Source organism: Tachypleus tridentatus, chromosome 10 (assembly GCF_004210375.1).
Source record: "Tachypleus tridentatus isolate NWPU-2018 chromosome 10, ASM421037v1, whole genome shotgun sequence".
NCBI lineage: Eukaryota > Metazoa > Arthropoda > Merostomata > Xiphosura > Limulidae > Tachypleus > Tachypleus tridentatus.
Window position 1 is genome coordinate 100,394,637 of NC_134834.1, and position 9,759 is coordinate 100,404,395.

Consider the following 9,759-nt stretch of genomic DNA (forward strand, 5'->3'; position numbering starts at 1 on the left):
TTATTTCGCATACGATAATTTTGTTTGTTTGTTTTGAATTTCGCGCAAAGCTACATGAGGGCTATCTGCACCAATTGTCCCTAATTTAGCAGTAAAACCAGAGAGAAGGCAGCTAGTCATCACTGCCAACTCTTGCGCTACTATTTTATCAACGAGTAGTGGGATTGACCGTCACTTTAAAACACCCCACGGCTGTAAGGGCGAACCCTTACTCTCAGATTATAAGTCGAGTGCCTTAACCACCTGGCTATGCCAGGCAACACAGATACGATGAGCCAAAACAGATTTGAATATTTTGGCATTTCAATGATAATCAGAAAATGGATGAATCTTCAGGCAGACTATTCAAAATTGAACCAGTATTGGATTACTTCCTCAGTAAATTCAGAACACCATATAAGTCAAAGTAACAGTTCTCATTGAATAAGGGCATGATTCAATGGAAAGGACATTAAGATTTCGAACATGCAATTCTGTAAAAATTGTAAAATATGGCCTGTTAGTGAGAATGGTGTGTGAGAGTGACACAGGTTATATTTGAAACATGTAGATTTATAGTCTTGAGCGTAAAAAAAATATATATATATATATATATATAAAACTATTCTTTCAGTTCTTTCTCCAATCTTGAATTGTGGCACCAAGTATATCAGAACAATTATTACACCATTCTCAGGAGAAAAGTAATACTTTATCTGATAAATTATGGTCTTTTGTTTTCATATGTAACCTACAAAGTCCTAAATCAATAAAAAATAATAAAATATAAGCATTTCCTCCTTTCTGTGACAAGAGAATGGATTACTGACAAAGAGAAAGAAGTCTCGCTGGGACTAGAGTGGAACGGTTCGTCATCTGAAGGTACATGGAGAGTCCCACAAAACGATCTCTCATCTGAAGGTACATGGAGAGTCCAACAAAAGGATCTCTCATCTGAAAGTACATGGAGAGTCCAACAAAAGGATCTCTCATCTGAAGGTACATGGAGAGTCCCACAAAAGGATCTCCCTGAAAGACTGTCTCGTGACATGAAGCACCGTAGTTCTGTGCTCATTTCAACTACAGAATAAAAAGAAACTTCCTACCACAGCCTGCCAGAGTTTGTATTGCCCATATGGAAAAAAAAAAGTAAAATGCGATATATGTGCAAATTCTGTGTGTTTCTATTCCATATAGAAAACGTTTTGCAACATACCACACTTTAAAAATTTACTAGATGTCTTCATGTACATATTCAGTAATAATAATAAATAACATAGTTATAAACAAAACAACGCGTCAGCCTCCTTACAAAATCAATGTTTTAAAAAATGGCACACAAAGACGCTCTGCACAAAACATGAATAAGCTCGTGACTAGTCTGAAAAGTGTTAATATCCGAGTTCCATCGTGTTGGAGTTACCGACTGAACTCTGTCCTCTCCCTAAAGTAGTTCAGTTGTTTGTGTTGATTGTCTAATGTAGGTTATAATGGCTGATGCTTTGGAAATTACTTCCAGCAGTGTTCCAGTTTTTTTTCGTGTCACCCTTGACAACAAGCTATATGTGGAAAGAGAAAGGATCACGCTTAAGAATAAATTCGGATAAGTTTTCCACTGATTTGGATTCATCCAAGAGTTCATCTTGTAAGTCACTATCTAGAGATGAATATCACCATCTCTCACACTAGATAGTGTTTGTGGTTCAAAGCCCGGCAGGCAGAAAGCCTTATTCATGCTAGCTATATTATCAGAGGTCACACACAACATCTTGTTGTTGATGTTAAAGCGGTTTATTATTTCATCATATTATGCTGCTGTCTTATCAGATGTGTAACGCTCCTTAAAACGCCGACATGCCAGCACGACCAGTCAAGTATAAAATTAATAGTGACTCCAGGAAAGCTGCGCATTTATCTGCTACTATGGACATCTTCAACGACATCCATGTTGGGTACAAGTTACGGTAGAGAGATGAGTTTGTTGAATTTATTCAAACTCCTGCCAACACCTTTTTAAAAACATGGTAGATAGTCACTTGCCATCAAACCCACAGATGGTTCCTAAAAATATATACTGTGGTTTGGCATTCATCATCTTAAGGAATAGTAACACTCTGCACGAGGCTGGTGGACCCTTCAAATTATCCGCATGCAACATAATAGTGGAGCTGGAAGCCATAAAGCGTATTCTCTTCTGGACTGCTGAAAGCAAAAACCACAACTATAATGTACTGCTAATATCATATGTGTGGCTAACTCACAGGCAGTAGTACTCCGTGATATTCAGAGTATGTGGTCCCAGATTAAGAGCAGAAAGCAGCTCCTTGATAAAAGTATATATAACCTAAATGTACGTGCCAGACCGTGCAGAAATAAAACTAAATGAGGGATTTAACAAAATTACTTTATCAGATACATTACAACTCTAATGGTAGGATGTCGATCTTGTTTTCACTACTAAGGTGAAACCGAAAATCATGGAAGGTCTTTATCAACGTTTAGAGGGAATAAGGCTGCTGAAAATCTAAGTTTTATTGGAAATTAAAACACGTGGTAGTATCACTGTTGCTTGAAAACACTTGCTAATTTTACTGTTGGTTAACAAACACATGTTAGTGTAATTGTAGGTTAAAAATACGTGATCGTCTTATTGTTGATTAAAAACACGTAATAATCTCATTGTTAACCAGCAATATTGCACGTGTTTGTAAACCGACAATAAGAGTATTATGTGTTTGTTGACAACAAGTGGTAATTTTATTGTCGGTTTACAAACACGTGCAATATTAATTAACCCGGAGACATATCAAAGAACCCAAAATAAGGGTTGTTTTTAAATCAAGATAGTAAATAATAACTTCATAGACGACAAAGATACATAAATTAAAGAATGGGCTACAAAATTACCAAGTTATATATTTTTGTTTATTTCGAGAAGATGGCGTTCTGAGCTGTTGTTCCATGTTGTATGATCTGAGGAAGAGTGCTAGCTCGACTCGAAATAAAGCTTGGCGAATTTGTTACCTGTTTTTCAAATTTCATTTAAAGGTGAATTTTCAGCAAATTTAATAATTACCTTAGAAACTGTACTTTGGTTAGGTATAATTCCTGTGTGGTTGCCATATTTTTAAACACTTTAGTTTTTGAGTAAAAATGAAACAAAATATGCGAGTCCTCGAACTCAAGTTCCTCTCGGTCGCTCGGCTGTTTCCGTGACGTTTTGCAACTATGACGTAATAGTTGCCAAATACGCTTCGTTGCGCGCCGACCATTTTGTTCCTTACAGTGCTGGTGTTTTATGTAAATCTATCAATGCCTTTTTCGGATTACATACTTTGTGAGACTATTTTTTGTCTTGATATTGCTACTTTATGTTTATTTTGTGATAACATGGTTTACTGCATTGCTTATGGTTGTAAAAACGGTTCGGCATGGGGCAAAAGCTTCTTTTCGTTTCCGTGCAAGGAGAAGGAACCGACAAGGTGGCGACAGTGGGTGCGGGTGGTCAATAGGAAGAACTGGACACCTTCACACCATGCAAAACTTTGTCAAGATCACTTTAAACGCTCATATTTTGTGTCGGATTTCACTGTTTTGGATTCCGTGGGTTTCAAGCCAGGCAGGTTGAGACTGAAAAGCCATCGGCAGTAGACAGGATCGTTCTCACCATCTTGTTACGAGTCATAAATACCCGGTACAATGATTGTGGAAGATGCTTAAAATTGCACATGAAATAATACAGACCATCTATGTTGTCGTGATTTAGGCTTACCATTCTTCCACTGGAGGTATGACCGACTCGCAACTGGCCTGGGCGCTATCAGTATCACTCACAGTTCCGCTACTCTCGCTCGTGGAACTGTCCTCATCACTAGAACTTGTCATATCTGTGTCAAAAGTAACTGTTCTAGGTTCGTTCAGAGTAGGTTTGAATTGATATGGTGCTACTCAACACTGTTAAGAACACAAAGTCAAAACAGACTCCGCTTCTGTTTCTCCGTATGCACTGGTCATGTTATTTACATTCAACGCGCTGGCGTTGGCGGTTTGTTAGGCAACTGTTACGTCACAGTACTTTTCCTAGCGGCATACATAAAAACTAAAACGTTTGGATTTCCGCTCGGAAAGGGTTCTTTCTGCACCAAGTTTATGTTTCATTTATTAGCACATATTTTTTATAAAAAATTTGAATCTGCAAAATTAATCAGTATGAGTAGTTCTTTTGACTGCAAAGTTTTCTTTTTTCTGTAAAATTCACCTTTAAACCAAAGCGCCCTGAATAAGATATAACAATAATTTGGTAATATATTACGTCAAGTCTCGAACGTAAGAATGTGGAAAGAACATTAACTAAATGTTTTCATCTGACAGTGGTACGTCTTGGTTAAGTTTTTTTTAATTATACATACTGTTACGTATTACAATTTCAAATATCCTAAGACTGGTTTAAATGATAATCTAAATTTAGAAGTGAACTAAATATGATTATGTAACATTGTCCTTTATACAAGTTTTTGTTTTCTTAAAGAGTACCCTCAGCTAGTACCGTGGACAGTGGAGCTTTTAACAAATACATCTTAAAGAGTACCCTCAGCTAGTACCAGCTTTTAACAAATACATCTTAAAGAGTACCCTCAGCTAGTACCAGCTTTTAACAAATACATCTTAAAGAGTACCCTCAGCTAGTACCAGATTTTAACAAATACATCTTAAAGAGTACCCTCAGCTAGTACCAGATTTTAACAAATACATCTTAAAGAGTACCCTCAGCTAGTACCAGCTTTTAACAAATACATCTTAAAGAGTACCCTCAGCTAGTACCAGCTTTTAACAAATACATCTTAAAGAGTACCCTCAGCTAGTACTAGCTTTAAACAAATACATCTTAAAGAGTACCCTCAGCTAGTACCAGATTTTAACAAATACATCTTAAAGAGTACCCTCAGCTAGTACCAGATTTTAACAAATACATCTTAAAGAGTACCCTCAGCTAGTACCAGATTTTAACAAATACATCTTAAAGAGTACCCTCAGCTAGTACCAGCTTTAACAAATACATCTTAAAGAGTACCCTCAGCTAGTACCAGCTTTTAACAAATACATCTTAAAGAGTACCCTCAGCTAGTACTAGCTTTAAACAAATACATCTTAAAGAGTACCCTCAGCTAGTACCAGCTTTTAACAAATACATCTTAAAGAGTACCCTTAGCTAGTACCGTGGACAGTGGAGCTTTTAACAAATACATCTTAAAGAGTACCCTCAGCTAGTACCGTGGACAGTGGAGCTTTTAACAAATACATCTTAAAGAGTACCCTCAGCTAGTACCGTGGACAGTGGAGCTTTAACAAATACATCACGAGAACTAACAACCTCAATACCAGCAAATTCTCTTTAGCAATAGTTTAATCTCTCTAAATATAATAAACGTATTTGCAGTTTTGTAGTTAATCTATCCTGTCCTAATAGAATCACTTTCCTAACAGGTTTCAGAAAAGGAATACTTGTGGTGTGTGTTATTATAACATATTTTATCGTATCCTATTTTATTGTTGAGTAACAAAGAAAAATCGAGTTATTACATCACATTTTACTAGTAGTAAAAAGATTAACTCGAGTTTTTATATGATATTTTACTGATGGGTAATAAAGCTAACTCGGGTTATTATATCATGTTTTACTGATGGGTAACAGTGCTACTTCAGTCTATTATATAATATTTTATTAATGGGTAACAAGGCTGATTGTAGTTATATCATGTTTCACTGATGGGTAACAGTGCTACTTCAGTCTATTATATAATATTTTATTAATGGGTAACAAGGCTGATTGTAGTTATTATATCATGTTTTACTGATGGGTAACAGTGCTACTTCAGTCTATTATATAATATTTTATTAATGGGTAACAAGGCTGATTGTAGTTATATCATGTTTTACTGATGGGTAACAGTGCTACTTCAGTCTATTATATAATATTTTATTAATGGGTAACAAGGCTGATTGTAGTTATTATATCATGTTTTACTGGTAGGTAACGAGGTTATATTTTACTGATGATAATATTGTTAACTTGGTTTCTCTGTTCTATTTTACTGGTGGGTAACATATATATCTCGAATACTTTATATCGTATTTTACTGATGGGTAACAAGGTTAACAAAACTACTTTCAAGGAGATAATTTTAAATAGTTTGCTCCAACCCTTATTGTTCTCTATTACAGGATGTTCATAGTTTTATAATGCTTCCTCTAACCATTTTTATTCTCTACCGAAGGATGTTGATAGCTTTCTATTGTTTGCTCTAACCTTCATTGTTCTCTATTATAGGATGCTACCCAAGGTTACCTCTTTAATATTGGACAGGCCATGAAAGCAGACCCCAAAATTCCGTCGTTCGTTCTATTCAACAAGGAGTTAATGAAACGATTTATCGTAATTACGCACTTGTTTTCACTAAAGCCCGATGGAAGCTGAAGTGGCAGCTCTCGGTATAAGTCGCTTCCGCTTCTCCACCGACCAGTTCTTTTCTGCTTACTATGCCATAGCAATACCAACTGGATCTCCGATGAAAGAACTGCTAGATGTGTTGTAAGTTGTATTTCAACTGTTAAATGTTTATTCAGAAAATCCAAATCTCAGAAGGATTGTTATCAGTTAATCAATTATGTGAGATCAAATAATAACAATCAAAGTGTCACGGAACTACCAAGGACTTTGTTCAGTATAATTTTATCATTAGTATTCGAAAGAAATAGCCATAAAAACACAAACTCTTGTACAAGAATACGTGAGCCACACGTTCACCCACGCAAGTTGTATAAGAATGATCTTCAGTTACACGTTACTATACGATCTTATACCTTTTAAGAAAGTGAGATACCTCATAAACTTCATTTCTTCGTTTTTCATGTTCGTTTATCCAGGGATTAATTTCATTCTGTTCTGAGTTGGGCTAACGATTGTAAGTGTCAACCTTTTAAAACGTCTAATGTCCATTTGAAAGATATTTCTTGCTAGAAACTTGTGTGTGGGTGTGTATCCGGTTTTTCATTAGTAACTTCATCTTAAATTGTTCATTTGTTGTCCACGTTAGTTGTAGAAACGTTTGACTGAAAATTTATTTTAATATATTAAAATACTTTTTTCAAGCGTTAAGTAACACACACACTCACACAGTGTATTTATTTATAGAGAATCGGCCCGGCTTAGCCATGTGGTTAAGGCGCTCGACTCGTAATCTGAGGGGTGCGGGTTCGAATCCCCGTCGCACCAAACATGCTGGTCTTTTTAGCCGTGGGGGCGTTATATTAGTATGTGAAAAATATTTATTCGTTGAAAAATAGTTGCCCAAGAATGGGGTGGTGATGACTAGCTGCCTTCCCTCTAGTCTTACACTGCTAAATTAGGGACAGCTAGAGCAGATAGCCCTCGTGTAGCTGTGTGCGAAATTCAAAAACAGACAAACAATCTGGAGAAATATTACAATAATAATGTAACAATCTTAAGCAATCTGTTTTTAAATGATAGCATCTCAGCTTATTAAAATAAATGCAAAAAACTGTTTCTACATCTGATAATCCATCAAGCCATATCACAGTAGTTAACGTACTCAACAAATATATGTAATCCATCAAGCCGTATCACAGTAGTTAACGAACTCAACAAATATATGTAATTCATCAAGCCATATCACAGTAGTTAACGTACTCAACAAATATATGTAATTCATCAAGCCGTATCACAGTAGTTAACGTACTCAACAAATATATGTAATTCATCAAGCCGTATCACAGTAGTTAACGTACTCAACAAATATATGTAATTCATCAAGCCGTATCACAGTAGTTAACGTACTCAACAAATATATGTAATTCATCAAGCCGTATCACAGTAGTTAACGTACTCAACAAATATATGTAATCCATCAAGCCGTATCACAGTAGTTAACGAACTCAACAAATATATGTAATTCATCAAGCCATATCACAGTAGTTAACGTACTCAACAAATATATGTAATTCATCAAGCCGTATCACAGTAGTTAACGTACTCAACAAATATATGTAATTCATCAAGCCGTATCACAGTAGTTAACGTACTCAACAAATATATGTAATTCATCAAGCCGTATCACAGTAGTTAACGTACTCAACAAATATATGTAATTCATCAAGCCGTATCACAGTAGTTAACGTACTCAACAAATATATGTAATTCATCAAGCCGTATCACAGTAGTTAACGTACTCAACAAATATATGTAATTCATCAAGCCGTATCACAGTAGTTAACGTACTCAACAAATATATGTAATCCATCAAGCCGTATCATAGTAGTTAACGTACTCAACAAATATATGTAATCCATCAAGCCGTATCACAATAGTTGACGTACTCAACAAATATGTGCATAATACCAAAGGACGCCGACTTGTAAGGCTTTTCTTGAGATCAGGAATGTATTCTTTGTTTGCTTTGAATTTTGTGCAAAGCTACACGTATCAAAACCCAAATTTAGTGTTAAAGTCCTCTGACCATTAATTCACAACCAGTGTTTCTCGTTATTCAGTGACGAGAAAATATCACAAGTTGAAATTATCCAGAAAGTTGTCGCAACGTTTATCCTTTACTAAGTTGTTAATAAAATGTTTAAGTTCGACCTTAGAATTGAAACAATATTGGTAGCCGCAGCCTAACGGATCATAATATGCATTTCGTTTTTTGGTTGTTTTTTTCGGATACAAATTTTTAGCTTCTAGACCCATCTCCTGAGAGATTTGAGATCTAATTACAGCCGCGGGTATTGAGAATTTCATCTTATTAAGTGTAGGATTTAGGAGCAGATATGACGCGGGAAAACGTTTAAATGTATTAATATTCATAAAAAAATTCCGCAGTGATCTGAACTATCTTCTAGTAAACAAAGATGTTACAATATTCAATGAATTAATATGGTTTTCGAAAGTTGTATTTGGAATTACGTATAAGGTATGTTCATTGTGAATACCTAAATTATTTATTTTTATTATAAACAGTGTCTTTAAATGCATGGAAGCTGGATTGGTAGAGTTCTGGAAAAAACAGATTTTGGATAAAAATACTATCAAGTCGTTTTTTTCCAACAAGGAAGCAACGCTACCAGCTGACACAAAAGTTCCTGCTTCGGTCTCTGTGACGGACATGCAAGGAGCCTTCATCATTTTAGGAGCTGGTTACATATTAGGGATTTTCTGCTTTTTTCTTGAAGTCATAATTGATTCGATATTAAATAAGAAACATGTTGCCAAAACTAAAGAGACCAATAATTTTCAGTGGTAATTTATTAAACTTTACAGAATACTGACGTTTATTATTATCAAAAAGTAAGCTTGAAATATTACACTCATAGAAATACGACAGTTTTCTGTAAACTTGCCTAATCTTACGTTTAATGTCACTGCTCAGCTAAAAGAATGCATCTGTGCAAATAAGGTGATAAATGAAATACGGCAAACAACAGCTATGCTTCACTTCACCACTTAACAACAATTATAAAAATCTGTTGAATATCACTTCACTGCTTAACAACAATTATAAAAATCTGTTGAATAGCACTTCACAACTTAACAACAATTATAAAATCTGTTGAATATCACTTCACTGCTTAACAACAATTATATAAAATCTGTTGAATATCACTTCACTGCTTAACAACAATTATAAAATCTGTTGAATATCACTTCACTGCTTAACAACAATTATAAAATCTGTTGAATAGCACTTCACAACTTAACAACAATTA

At 35.2% G+C, this 9,759-nt stretch overlaps 2 protein-coding genes across 2 annotated transcripts in view; one reads left to right on the forward strand and one right to left on the reverse strand.

Annotated features, from left to right (window-relative positions):
• Positions 1-2,158, reverse strand: part of LOC143228428 (endothelin-converting enzyme 2-like) — a 56,482-nt gene extending 54,324 nt beyond the window's left edge. The window contains exons 1-2 of the mRNA XM_076459691.1: positions 2,020-2,158; positions 806-1,059 (exon numbers count right to left, since the gene is read on the reverse strand). Of these exons, the coding sequence (XP_076315806.1) occupies positions 806-1,059; positions 2,020-2,158 (393 nt within the window). The remainder of the gene's footprint in view (positions 1-805; positions 1,060-2,019) is intronic.
• Positions 2,159-6,443: 4,285 nt separating this feature from the next.
• On the forward strand, positions 6,444-9,534 carry LOC143228429 (uncharacterized). Its single transcript, XM_076459692.1, has 2 exons — positions 6,444-6,568; positions 9,014-9,534. Exons 1-2 carry the CDS (start codon positions 6,444-6,446, stop codon positions 9,294-9,296), a joined length of 408 nt encoding a protein of 135 aa, XP_076315807.1. The 3' UTR covers positions 9,297-9,534.
• Positions 9,535-9,759: the final 225 nt, after the last annotated feature.

Coding starts and splice junctions, on each gene's coding strand:
- LOC143228429 (XM_076459692.1), top strand. CDS start 6,444: ATGGAAGCTGAAGTGGCAGCTCTCGGTATAAGTCGCTTCCGCTTCTCC. Junction 6,569..9,013: donor AAAGAACTGCTAGATGTGTT/GTAAGTTGTATT, acceptor TATTATAAACAG/TGTCTTTAAATGCATGGAAG.